General features: G+C 44.3%; 1 protein-coding gene across 1 annotated transcript in view; it reads right to left on the bottom strand.

Moving 5' to 3' along the window:
• Positions 1-649: 649 nt before the first annotated feature.
• Positions 650-14,102, bottom strand: part of kcnk12 (potassium channel, subfamily K, member 12) — a 58,179-nt gene continuing 44,726 nt past the window's right edge. The window contains exon 2 of the mRNA XM_078230532.1: positions 650-1,548. Within this exon, the coding sequence (XP_078086658.1) occupies positions 650-1,548 (899 nt within the window). The remainder of the gene's footprint in view (positions 1,549-14,102) is intronic.

Raw genomic sequence — 14,102 nt, 5'->3', positions numbered from 1 at the left:
ACTTTCTTTGTGTTTGGGTGGCAGAGGCTGCAAGGACTGGCAATGTTTGACACCTGGTTTAAAAAATGAAGTAAAGTTTTCTCACCATGCACGTTTTAGTCATCAGGGGAAAGACAGATGATAAAGGTTTGGTGGAAGTTTTGAACATTGTGATGCAATCACTGATCTTGCTCTTAATCCCCACTTTTTGGAAAGAACTACCTAAACCTACCAGGAAATACTGCGACTGGGAAGTTTCAAAACTCTGGTAATAATAGATGCTTCCACAGAAATGTACATATTGTAAGTGAGGTCCTGTAGACTTTGGGATTTTATGTGGAGGAAGGTGTAATGAATCACTCTGAGTATAATGGAGATTTTAAAAATACATTCATTCATGGGATGTGGGCATGCGATGCCAGCATTTAATGCCTGTTCCTAGTTCTTCTTGAGAAGGTGGCGGTGAGCTGCCTTCTTGAACCGCTGCAGTCTACGTGGTGTAGGTACACCCTTTAGTGCCGTGAGGGAGTTTCAGGATCATGATCTCGTTGTCCTGGTCCATGCAATGTGCTGTAGAAAACACCAGGATGTGTACTCAGCCTCGGAACTCTTTGCACATTTTCTGAATAAAAACCTGACTGCCCTGATTGCCACTAAAGCTTTTTATTTATTACCTATTTTCACTGGTTTCTGCTAACCTGTTATTCATGATGGCTAAAGCACCCACCCCACCTGAGAAACCGTTCTGTCTCGTGTTGACGCACACTGTCCGAGGATAACCATTGGCAGTTTCTGACAGTTGCTTCTGCAGGATGGCCAGTGACACCTTGTTGGAGGCAGTGAGGTCCCTCATGGAGATCATCTCCCCGGAGAGCCTCCTTCCCTCTCCGTCACTGTCACACGGCCCCTCTGCATCTGCCAAGACGTGGTTCCTACGGATACGAGATTGTCCCGGGGTGATTGCGTTCCGCCGCCCCGTGCGCATCTTTCCTCTCCGGCACCTGGGGCAGCACCTACATTCCAGTTTCTTCAGGAGCCAGTTGAGGAACTGCTTGATTACAATGGAGATGACGTTGAAGAGTGAATATATACAGCACACCCCCAAGAGTATGAATACAAAATTACCAAATCTGTACAATCCCTGATTCGTATAGGCTGCATTCTGACTGCTGACCAGATCCCCGAAGCCAATAGTACTGAAGGTGACAAAGCAGAAATACAAAGAGTCGGTGTAATTCCATCCTTCCACGGGAGTGTACATTGCTGAAGCGCAGCAGGAGATTATAATCGCTGCAATCCCGAGGATCAGCATGATGTAGTAGACAGATGGCTTCCATCCCGCCAAGTTAGCCGTGTCCATGATGGCTGACTGCCTCCTAATGATGGGCGGCAGTAGACCCTTCCTCCGCAGCTGCCTCTGGTAGCATGCCTTCATGATGAAAGCCAGCAAGGTAATGATGCGCTCCAGGAAGAGGTTGAAAAACAGAATGGTCCCTGCACATCCGAGTAGGCCGTAAAATATCAGAAACACTTTTCCTGCTACCGTTGCTGGAGTTGTCATGCCAAAACCTAAAAGAAAACAAAGAACAAAGAGTGAGTTTTGTGGTTTTGTCATACACATTTCACGGTCCTTTATATGGGTCGTGGGAAGCCATTTATCAGAAAACCTCCCTGAGGAATTATATAAACCAAATGGAACTTACAGCAAACCCTGTAAGGTTGACTGTTGCACTGATTAACACTTCAATGTTGAATCACTATTATTTATGACAATTCAACACTTAAATTAATATATGTAAAGTTCTATAAATTTATTCATTTATACAAACTGCGCTGTTTCCCAATTTGAGAACAAATTGCATTCCATCAGACACTGTTTTCAGCTTTAACTGCCAAGCAGGTTTGTGAGGTATGAATAAATATAATATAATATTAATTCAAAATACATTGCCACAAAAATGGTTAACCCCATTTGGTTCTTCATTTAAAAAATTAATTAATAACTCGCACCTTCTAAGCTAAGTTACATTTTGTACATTGATTTTCTCTTCATCTTTTCACTAACCACAGAAGGTTCTGACTAACTAATGATCTTTGGAAATTTCTGACAGCTCTGCTTCAAAGGCCAGTGTCAGCTGTGGTTCAGTTTGTGGCCTACTTGCCTCCGGCTCAGAAAGGTGTGAGTTTAAGTCCCTCCAGACTTAAGCACAAAATTCAAGGCTGTTATTTCAAGTAAAGTTCATTTATTAGTCACAAGTAGGCTTACATTCACACTGCAATGAAGTTACTGTGAAAATCCCCTAGTCACCACACTCCGGCACCTGTTCGGGTAAACTGAGGGAGAATTTAGCATGGCCAATTCGCCTAACCTGCACATCTTTACTGTGGGAGGAAACTGGAGCACCCAGAGGAAATCCACATAGACACGGGGAGAATGTGAAAACTCCACACAGACAATGACCCAAGCCAGGAATCGAACCCAGAACCCTGGCACTGTGAGGCAGCAGTGCTAACCACTGTGCCAACATGCTGCCTGAAGAGCACTGAGTGAGTGCTGTGCTGCTGGAGGTACCAACTTTATAATGAAATGTTAAACTGAGGCCCTGGCTGCCATCTTAGGTGGATATAAAAAAAACTCCTTGCTACTATTTCAAAGAGTAGAGGAGTTATCCCCTGTGTCCTGACCAATATTTGTCCCTCAGTTAACATCACAAAAATATATTATCTGAGTCATCACAGTTGTCAAGAGCTTAATAATGTCAAGGTTTAAGAATGGGTAACGATAAAGATTGAAGGAGATTGGATAAAATAAAGTTTGAAGAAAGGGATGGAAGTGTAAAGGAGAACATGCCCTTGTCTACATCAATGGGGATGAAGTAGAAAGGGTCGAGAGCTTCAAGTTTTTAGGTGTCCAGATCATCAACAACTTGTCCTGGTCCCCCCCATGCCAACTCTATAGTTAAGAAAGCCCACCAACACCTCTGTTTTCTCAGAAGACTAAGGAAATTTGGCATGTCAGTTACGACTCTCACCAACTTTTTACAGATGCACCATAGAAAGCATTCTTTCCGGATGTATCACAGCTTGGTATGGCTCCTGCTCTGCCCAAGGCTGCAAGGAACTACAAAAGGTTGTGAATGTAGCTCAATCCATCACTCAAACCAGCCTCCTATCCATTAACTCCGTCCACACTTCCTGCTGCCTCGGCAAAGCAGCCAGCATAATTAAGGACCTCACGCACCCTGGACATTCTCTCTTCCACCTTCTTCCGTCGGGAAAAAGATACAAAAGTCTGAGTACCAACCGACCCAAGAACAGCTTCTTCCCTGCTGCTGTCAGACTTTTGAATGGACATATTTTGCATTAAGTTGATCTTTCTCTATACCCTAGCTATGACTGTAACACTACCTTCTGCACTCTCTCGTTTCCTTCTCTATGAACGGTATGCTCTATCTGTATAGAGCGCTAGGAACAAATACTTTTCACTGTATGTTAATACATTTGACAATAATAAATCAAATCAAATCAAGAGGAATTGCAGTTGTCTAAAGGGGTTTTGATAAGCAAATTAACATAGAAGCAAGGTAAGTAGATATTTACTTCAGCGAAGTGATGTACAATAGACGTTTGGAATTTTAAGTGTTAAAGTTGCAGAAGAGATGAGTTCCAAATGGAGACTGTACTGGAATTTTACCACCTCGCCCACCCGAGGCTCGTAAGATCCCGCCCGAGGCCAACGGAGAATGCCGTTCTGTGAGTCTCGCCCACCCCGATTCTGCACGGACGTGCTGGTAAAATTCTGGCCATGAAAAGCTTGGCTTCTAAAGCGAGTCATTTAGATAAGAGCAGATCAAAAGGTAAATATGGTATATCAGTAGCTGCGTAGATCTGTACTGACAGGAGAGGTGAAAGGAGGAAGAAGAGAAGCAGTTGGAAAAGCAGTTACAATCACAGCCATGCCCAGTTAGAAAACGGGATTCTCCCAGAAGACAGAATTCCAGGCTGGAGCTGCTGATTTGAAAACATAAGAACATAAGAAATAGGAGCAGGAGTAGGCCATCTAGCCCCTCGAGCCTGCCCCGCCATTCAATAAGATCATGGCTGATCTGATAGTGGTTTAGTTCCACTTACCCGCCCACTCCCCATAACCCTTAATTCCCTTATTGATCAGAAATCTATCTACCTGTGACTTAAACATATTTAACGAGGTAGCCTCCACTGCTTCAATGGGCAGAGAATTCCAGAGATTCACTACCCTCTGAGAGAAGAAGTTCCTCCTCAACTCTGTTCTAAACTGACTCCCCCTTATTTTGAGGCTGTGTCCTCTAGTTCTTGTTTCCTTTCTAAGTGGAAAGAATCTCTCTGCCTCTACCCTATCCAGCTCCTTCATTATCTTATATGTCTCTATAAGATCTCCCTCAGCCTTCTAAACTCCAACGAGTACAGGCCCAATCTACTCAAACTCTCCTCTTAAGCTAACCCCCTCATCTCCGGTTTTAACCTGGTGAACCTTTTCTGTACAACCTCCAAAGCTAATATATCCTTTCGCAAACAAGGGGACCAAAATTGCACACAGTACTCTAGTTGCGGCCTCACCAGTACCTTGTACAATTGCAGCAAGACCTCCCTGCTTTTATACTCCATCCCCTTCGCGATAAAGGCCAACATTCCATTTGCCTTCTTGATCACCTGCTGCACCTGCAAACTGAGTTTTTGCGATTCATGCACAAGGACCCCCAGGTCCCTCTGCACAGTAGCATGTTGTAATTTTTCACTATTTAAATAATGGTCCATTTTACTATTATTCCTTCCAAAGTGGATAACCTCACACTTGTCAACATTATACTCCATCTGCCAGATCCTCGCCCACTCACTTAGCCTATCCAAATCTCTCTGCAGACTTTCCGCATCCTCCACGCAATTCGCTTTCCCACTCATCTTTGTGTCATCCGCAAACTTTGTTACCCTACACTCGGTCCCCTCCTCCAGATCGTCTATGTATATGGTAAACAGTTGAGGCCCCAGCACCGATCCCTGCGGCACGCCACTAGTCACCAACTGCCAACCAGAAAAGCACCCATTTATTCCAACTCTCTGTTTCCTGTTAGATATGATGTGGAGATGCCGGCGTTGGACTGGAGTAAACACAGTAAGAAGTTTAACAACACCAGGTTAAAGTCCAAAAGTTTATTTGGTAGCAAAAACGACAATCCTGTTATCCTGTTAGATAGCCAATCCTCAATCCACGCTAACACTTTACCCCCAACTCCGTGTACCCTAATCCTCTGCAGCAACCTTTTGTGAGGCACCTTATCGAACGCCTTCTGGAAATCTAAAAACACCACATCCACCGGTTTCCCTCTGTCAACCGCACTCGTTACATCTTCATAGAAATCCAGTAAATTCGTCAAACATGACTTTTCCTTCATGAATCCATGCTGCGTCTGCTTCATCAAACCATTTTTTTCCATGTGTCCTGCTATTTCTTCTTTAATGATGGCTTCCAGCAATTTCCCAACTACGGACGTTAAGCTAACCGGCTTGTAGTTACCCGCCTTTTGTCTACCTCCTTTTTTAAACAGTGGCGTCACATTAGCTGTTTTCCAATCAGCCGACACTTCCCCAGAGTCCAGCGAATTTTGATAAATTACAACCAACGCATCTGCTATTACTTCTGCCATTTCTTTCAGTACCCTGGGGTGCATTCCATCCGGGTCCGGGGACTTGTCTACTTTTAGTCCCATTAGCCTACCAAGCACTACCTCTTTAGTAATAGTAATCGTTTTAAAGACCTCACCCCCTACAGTCCCACAACCGTCAATTTTCGGTAAGCTATTTGTGTCCTCTACCGTGAAGACCGACACAAAAATCTTGTTTAAGGCCTCGGCCATTTCCTCGTTTCCCATTATTAAATCCCCCTTCTCGTCTTCTAAGGGTCCAACATTTACTTTAGTTACTCTTTTCCTTTTTATATATTTGTAAAAACTTTTACTATCAGTTTTTATATTTTGTGCTAGTTCAGTTTCATAATCTATCTTTCCTTTCTTTATCACTTTCTTGCAGACAAGGTTTCATAAATGTAAAGATAACTCGTGGGTTGTAACTATTTGCTGGACTTAACTGATAGCGTTACGCTTTACGGGATGATTGCTTTAGAATAAGGGACATTTCTCAGGGTTCAGGAATGTAGATAGATGGGAACGGCGTTAAGTCCAGAATATAGGCCCGAATTCTCTAGCCATTCAAGCCCCGTCGCCGCTGCCAGCAAGGATGGAGAATTTGGCGCTCAGCCAAAACTTCATTCACTGCAGTGGAACCAGAGAATCCCACTGGTGTGAACAGCTGGAGAATCCCGCCCATAGTGTGTGTAGCCTTTATTGTAGTTCAGTGTACCTTTGTTTTGTATTGTGGCCTTTCTTGTTGTGTGTTTTACCTGTTAATAAACCTTCTTTTATTTGAGTGGTTACAACAAGAGTAGATCTTTCCCTCACTGGTTTGCATTCCCATCTTTGCATTATATCACACAGTCTTAGGAACCAACATTTCAAGTTACCCTTCCAGATTTAGGGATATCCTCACATCCATGGGGTTCTTAGAAACATAGAAAATAGGCCATTTGGCTGTTTGAGCCTGCACCACCATTCAATATGATCATGGTTGATCATGCACTTTCAGTATCCCACTCCCGCTTTCTCTCCAAACCCATTGATCCCTTTAGCCACAAGGGCCATGTCCAGCTCCCTCTTGAACATATCTAATGAAGTGGCCCCAACCGCTTTCTGTGATGGAGAATTTCATAGGTTCACAACTCTCTGAGTGAAGAAGTTCTTCCTCATCTCAGTCCTGAATGGCTTACCCTCTTATTCTTAGACTGTGACCCCTGGTTCTGGACTTCCCCAACATCGGGAACATTCTTGGTGCATCGAGCCTATCCAGTCCCATCAGGATTTTATACGTTTCTATGAGATCCCCTCTCATTCTTCTAAATTCCAGTGAGTACAAGCCCAGTCGATCCGGTCTTCCTGCATATGTCAGTCCTGCCATTCTGGGAATCAGTCTTAACGCAGTGCTGCTTGCAGGAGTTTTCAATGTGCCATTTGGCTGTTGCTTTTTCTACGTTACAACAGTGGCTACACTTCAGAAGTACTTCCTCTGCTGCAAAGTGCTTTGGAATGTCGGGTGGTGGCGAAAGGTGCTTTATAAATGCAAGTCTTTCTTTTTATATTAGGGACAGCCTCTTGCATTATTGCAAGTCTCATAGATTTATTAATGTGAAAAGATCAGGCTGATTCATCCCTTTAAAAACAGTAACTGCAGCCAAGTGGAATTTAAAAGAGGTATTTACTAAATTCAAAAAGCTGATGATTAGACACGTATTTGAACAAATGACGCAGCATGTTTACAGTTCCCCTCCTCCATCAATCAGACAGCCCCATCAACAGACTAAATGTCAGCATAACTGTTTGAATTAAACGGGAGCATGGTTTTTGTGAGTAAAGTTTATTTTAATATTTTTGTGTGCTTTGACAGATTTAAAGCTGATATGAATTGAATCTTAGACGTAAATGCTTCATTTTCCAAAATTATTCTTGACATGTAAATTAAAGGGCATGATTTTCCAGTCCCGGCCGCCTCAGGACCTGATGCCCCCGTAGCCAATGGGCCTTTTGCTGGTCCGTCTAATTGTCTGACCCACCCACGGCAAATACCGCGGTGGGTGGGATCACAAAGTCCTGTCCTAAAGCACAAAAATCAGGATATTAGGCCCAACTGGTCTGTTTGTATTCTGCACAAGTCCTCCCTCATCATAATTCACCTTCCCCACCTCACCCCTTTATCCCTCTATTCCATTGCCTCTCTTAGTGCATGCAGATGGGGAGGCGATAGCCTAGTGGTTTTATCGCAAGACTATTAATCCAGAAACTCAGTTAATGCTCTGGGGACCCGGGTTCAAACCCCGCCACAGCAGATGCTGGAATTTGAATTCAATAAAAAAAGTACCTGGAATTAAGAATCTACCATAATCAATCGTCACAAAAACCCATCTGGTCCACTAATGTCCTTTAGGGAAGGAAATCTGCCGTCCTTATCCGGTCTGGCCTACAGGTGACTCCAGAGCCACAGCAATGTGGTTGACTCTCAACTGCCCTCAGGCAACTAGGGATGGGCAATAAATGCTGGTCAGCCAATGACACCCATGTCCCATGAATGAATCAAAAAAATCCACTTAAACAAATCAATGCTTTGACCATTTAATGTTCTCACTACTCTTGCTTCAAAAGAATTCCTCCTAAATTCGTTATTTCATCTCATTATTGATTTGATTTATTATTGTCACATGTATTGGGATACAGTGAAAAGTATTGTTTCTTGCACGCTATACAGACATGGCATACTGTTCATAGAATACATAGGGGGGGGAGGGAAGGAGAGGGTCAAGATACAGATAGGGTGAAGAGAAAGATTACCTTTATCTGTTAATTAAAATTGAATTTCTATCATTGCTTCTCATGGTTAAAGGTTTATATTACAGAAATATTCTTCTCTACCCTCCCTCCCCAGATCACCATTGCAGGTTTTGTACACTCGTAATGTGAATAAGTGTTTCGTAACATCTTTTTCGTACTTGTTTTTTACAAGTTTGCATCTATGTCCCCCATGTGCTGCAGTTGTGAGTTGAGTAGAAATGGTGCTGAAAGCGAATGTTTAAGAGTAGATTTATTAGTGGAATATTATGGTTTGCTCCTCACTGTGAGTGAGCTGCAAACTTACAAAACCGATTAGTCCAGGGAGACTACAATTTCCCTCGACCTGCCAACATGTCTCAGATTGATTGTATAATTTGCACAAAAGCAATCCTCTGTTACGTGATGGCTGAAGTTACATCAATTATTAAAAGGTATTTTCATTCTTGTTCAAGAATCCTCGCAGTTTAATTGAAGCTCAGGGGTCGAGGACATTGTTAAAGGACGATAACCAGTCTTAAGCGTGCTGACATAATTGTGCATTAAGGCAAGTGCAAAGGGGAATATACTGCCAGTGATATTTCCATGCAGTTACCCCCTTGATCAATTTACCACTGGTAAGCCTATTTGGCATTGTGGCAGCAGTAACACTGTCGCAAAAATCGCACTTGAAGTCACTGGCCTTGGTTTTGCTGGGGCTTTTAATGGTGAACTGTGACTGCATGCTGACTGTCATTATCACTGACATCAAAACAAACTGGCTTTAGCGCAAGGGCAGATTAACATGGAAATCCTGAAATTGCACTCTGTCATTCACAACTCTGCCACAAGCTGTGCTCCTTTCCCCCAATCCCCACCGGTCACCCAGAAGCAGTGGATGTGCCGACAACATCACCTTTTCCACTCATATCCCTGTTACAAACCTCATTAAAAAAAATACACCTCATTCCATCAGGTATAACTGTGTTTAACAGTGATCTGAGTGATAACTATTGATGAAGAACTGATCTGGTCCCGAAATAGTGGGCCCGATTTTACCATCGCATTGCGCCCGTTTTTGGACATGAAAACTTGATAAAGTCTGGCGTGAGGCAAGTAGCGCGATCCGCACCCGCCTCCATGCCCATTCCCCCTTTACCAAGGCCCTAAAATGGCCGTGATCGGGACCGCACCCGAAACGGGTTGCACGCCCAACCTTACCGGCACTTCCCCCTTTACCACCGTGTTCGCCCATCCGATATCGGCGCGAAACAGACATGCTCCATATAAGCCCAACTCGGGCGCTCCAATAAGTGAGGAGGTAAGTGCTGAGCGTCTGGCAGCTTCACATCATGGCTCTCTGCGTGAGATTGGTGGGATGGGGGGAAGGGGGGTCCACTGCCACTCTGCTTGTGATCAGTGGGGGGGAAGGGGGTCCACTGCTACTCTGCCTGAGATCAGTGGGGGGAAAGGGCGGTCTGCTGCCACTCTGCTTGTGATCAGTAGGGCGGGGGGGTGATCGTTGTACCTGAGATCGGTGGGAGGAAGGGGGGAAGGGGGAGAGAGGGGGGGGGGCGCGATCAGTCTGGGTGGTGGTTGGGGGGAGAAGTGTGTCAGTAATGTTGGGGGGGGGGGGCAATTTTGTGGGAACCAGGGGGAGACATTATCTAGCCCAGGAGCGATGTGGCAAGGGAACATGCGCAGTTGGAGGTGCCGATCGGAGCTGCAGGGTTTTGGGCACGTTTAGCCCCGCCCACAGGCTTCTACAACACGAGCGCGATTCGGAATTGCTGATATATTTTCAGGCAGAGTGCGTATGGGAGCGCCCGAGGATCTGAAACACTCCCAGTTTCAAGTCCACTCAGCACTTAGAATCAAAATGGCAAAATAGGGCCCAATAATTCGACATTTGTGGACTGTTGCTAAATGTCTCCATTATGATTGGTTGCCTAATTTTCCAAGCTAATTTTTAAAATTTCTTCTTTTTACATTATTTCACATTTCAGCTTCTACATTCACTCTTCGCCAATGTCCCGATTTTTATTTTTCTGCATGTAACTTTTCAACAATTTCATTTTAGTGCTTTTGATTTCCTGGTTGGTTGTCTGTGAGAATCCTTTAATGTGATTGGCTGCTTGGGTAGCTTGATGACATCACAGGGAAATCCCAATGAAAGAATGTTACAATCAATTCCTACAGAGAGAATGCAAATATCTCGACGCAGAGAGGTCACTAGTGAGGTTTTTGCGCCTGATCGTAAAATTCAGAATTCAGGCCATTATGTTTTAATGAGGTTAATATTCTATTTTTGTAGGAGGTGATGGATGTGAGAAGGTAGCAGTTTGATTACGGGGAGTTTGGCTTGAACTCGAGCTCATCCCTGAAGTGTAGCTGATTTTCAGTCTTTTGATTGTCTGAATTATCAGTCTATTGAAGTTGGACAGTGAAAATAAGTGTTAGAAACATAGAAACTAGAAGCAAGAGTAGGCCATTCGGCCCTTCGAGCCTGCTCCGCCATTCATTATGATCATGGCTGATCATCAAATTCAATATCCTGATCCCCCCTTCCTCCCATATCCCTTGACCCCTTCAGCCCCAAGGGGAAATGTTTGGGAACTTACATAGAATCCCTACAGTGCAGAAGGAGGCCATTCAGCCCATCAGGTCTGCACCGACCACAATCCCACCCAGCCCCTATCCCTGTAGCCCCACGTATTTACCCTGCTAGTCCCCCTGACACTAAGGAGCAATTTTACCATGGCCAATCAACCTAACCCGCATTTCTTTGGACTGTGGGAGGAAATCGGAGCACCCGGAGGAAACCCATGCAGACACAAGGAGAATGTGCAAACTCCACATAGACAGTGACCTAAGCCGGAAATTGAACTCGGGTCCCTGGCGCTGTGAAGGAGCAGTGCTAACCACTGTGCCGCCTCAGAGAGAGCTAGCCTCACTGCTGCCTTTCACACGAAGAGCGCTGGCCTCACTGCTGGCACTGCCCACCGGGCACCCTGGCAATGCCAGCCTGCCACCCTGGCAGTGCCCACTGAGGGGGCCTACTGGGAGGGGTGGGGCCTGAAGGGGGCAGGGCCTAAGCGGAGGCAGGCAGGGGGACGCTGTGCACTCTGCACTGGGATCGGGCTGGGGTGGGGTGCACTGCACACTCTGCAACCGACAATTGATCGGGGGGCACAGTATCGACCAGGCTGGAATAGGGGCGTGGGGGGGGAGGGTGATCGGTCGGTCCATGCGGTGGGGAGGGGCGGCTGGCCTCGGAAGCCAATGATAATGGTGATGGGGAGGAGGCAGTGATACATCTCTCTCTTCCCCCTGCCCCCAACCTCCCGTGGGCTGTTGCACCGAACCATCGAAAGCAAATTCTCTGCATGAACTGCCCATCCCAGGGCAGTGGCTACCTTACAGTTTGGTTGATGGCTAAGATTTTATGGATCATCTCATCGATCACCATTTGATTCGGTTAACAGAGGCCATTACTGAAAAGAGTTTCAGCTGTTGTGTTCATGAACACAATATTCACATTTTCACAAAAGTCCCAAAACTCATCATTGGCAAATTGCCGCCAATTTCAGTCAGAAATTTAGCCGGTGCTCCAAGTCTGGTTCCTTTCCATTTTCCCATGACTCTAATCTACAATCACCATTCTGTCTTTATCATGTATTACTCTGGAAAGATTGAATCTTGTTACCACGTCTAAAAAGTAAAATAAAAATGTTTGTGCCTTTGTTCCACACTTTTGAATCCACAAGTGCTACGAATTTTGACATTGGAAGACTTACAACAGGAAGATGGTGTCTTTTACATGTCTTTTACATGTCATATTTTTCTCTAATCTCTTCAATTATCTGCTCATCACCAACCACACCTGCAAGCTTTGGTAGGATTTTTAACCTGTGTCAATAAGGCTGAGCAAATTACCCGTGCAACTTTAAGACAATTTGCTTTTCTCTTTCTCCGATCCCTATCACCTGATGCCACGAATAATTCTTTAATTCTTTCTAATTCTGATTAGAAATGCCAGGTTTTGTTAAGAGGACGCAATAATGCTTGAATTGGAAAGTCAGTAAGTTTGCAGTTTGGCCCCAAATAATCGTTATATCATTTTCTTCGTCCAGCTTAACTGGTGTCCGTGGTTCTCCAACATGGCAGGCAAACTATTCGGGTGCATTCATCATGGTTAACTGCTGCCTGTTCAGGTACACTGAGGCAGAATTTAGCACAGCCAATGCACCTAACCAGCACGTCTTTCGGACTCTGGGAGGAAACCAGGGCAAACCCACGCAGACACAGGGAGAACGTGCAAACTCCACACAGACAGTGACCCAAGACAGGAATTGAACCTGGGTCCTTGCTGCTATGAGGCAGCAGTGCTAACCACTGTGCTACTGTGCCACCCCATGGGAAGTTAGGCTTTGGCGTCTTTAATATGTAAGTTTAGACATTTAAGCAGAATAAGTCTGGAATAAACTTGAGTCAAAATCATATCAAGAGAGTGTTACTCGTGTCCCAATTAAATCTTGTTAAATTTTCACAGAAATGGCACAAGTGATGTTACATCTAAAGAGGAAATGAAGCAGGTAATAAGCTTGAATGGGCAGTTTAGGGAAGGAAATCTGCCGTCCTTACCCGGTCTGGCCTACATGTGACTCCGAAGTCACAGTAATGTGGTTGACCCTCCAAGGGCAACTAGGGATGGGCAATAAATGCTGGCCCAGCCAGCGACTCCCATAAAAACAAAAGTTGAATTGGCTAAGTGCTCAGACAAGACCAGATGCTAGCTTTGATGTACCATGATGAAACACGCTACAGTTGAGGATGTTTTATGGGCAAATAAAACATTTAAAAAATTAAATACCGAGAAATGCATATCCAAGTTTCTAGCCTTAGGGGGTCCAAAAGACATGAAATTAGTCATTTTTAGTGACACTTCTCATGCCAATCTTCCAGATGGGTATTAGAGTACAGCTGGTTTTATGATAGTCCTAATGAGTGAACATGGAAAATGTTATCCCTTGGCTTGGGAAGCTGAAGAAATAAAGACGATAGTTAAAAGTACTTTAGCTGCAGTAACACTGACTCTTGTAGAAGCAATAGATTTGGGATTTTACTTGTCAAACAGTTTAGAGGAAATTCTTTACAAGGGGTGTTTTTGAGAACACCTTGCCTAGTGAATAGACGCTCATTCCCTGTGGGATAATGTACGTTCAGCAAAAGGTGTAGCTGAAAAGGTTAAGGATTGACTTTGCTAGTATAATTGGGATACTAAAAAGAAAATAGACTTCCAAGTAACATCCGTGATGCAAATTGTCAATTGTCGGATTGCGTTGCAAAAAAGAGTGTTTGCACAAAGAGACTACTGAATTCGTAGTCTTGTATTATTATGATGTGATGTACAGAATATGGAAAATCATTATTTTCTTTGATTTGTTGTGAAATATTGTCTGTGTTGTGAAGCTTTGATTCGGGGAAAAGAGGGGAATCTGTTAATGGGGTGTTAATTGTATTACTAAAGAAGTGCTGTTTTGAACCAGTGTAACAAATAGAATCTCACATTATTGACCTGGGGCAGGATTTTCCTGCCCAAATGGGGATGAGTGCCCACACTGTGGGGAACGGTTAACCAGTGTTGATTTTTCAATGAATTGGCCAATTAATGATCAA

The sequence above is a fragment of the Mustelus asterias genome, chromosome 15, assembly GCF_964213995.1.
Source record: "Mustelus asterias chromosome 15, sMusAst1.hap1.1, whole genome shotgun sequence".
NCBI classification, from domain to species: domain Eukaryota; kingdom Metazoa; phylum Chordata; class Chondrichthyes; order Carcharhiniformes; family Triakidae; genus Mustelus; species Mustelus asterias.
The sequence above is the reverse complement of the archived record's forward strand: the minus strand, read 5'-3'. Positions and strand labels throughout refer to the sequence as shown.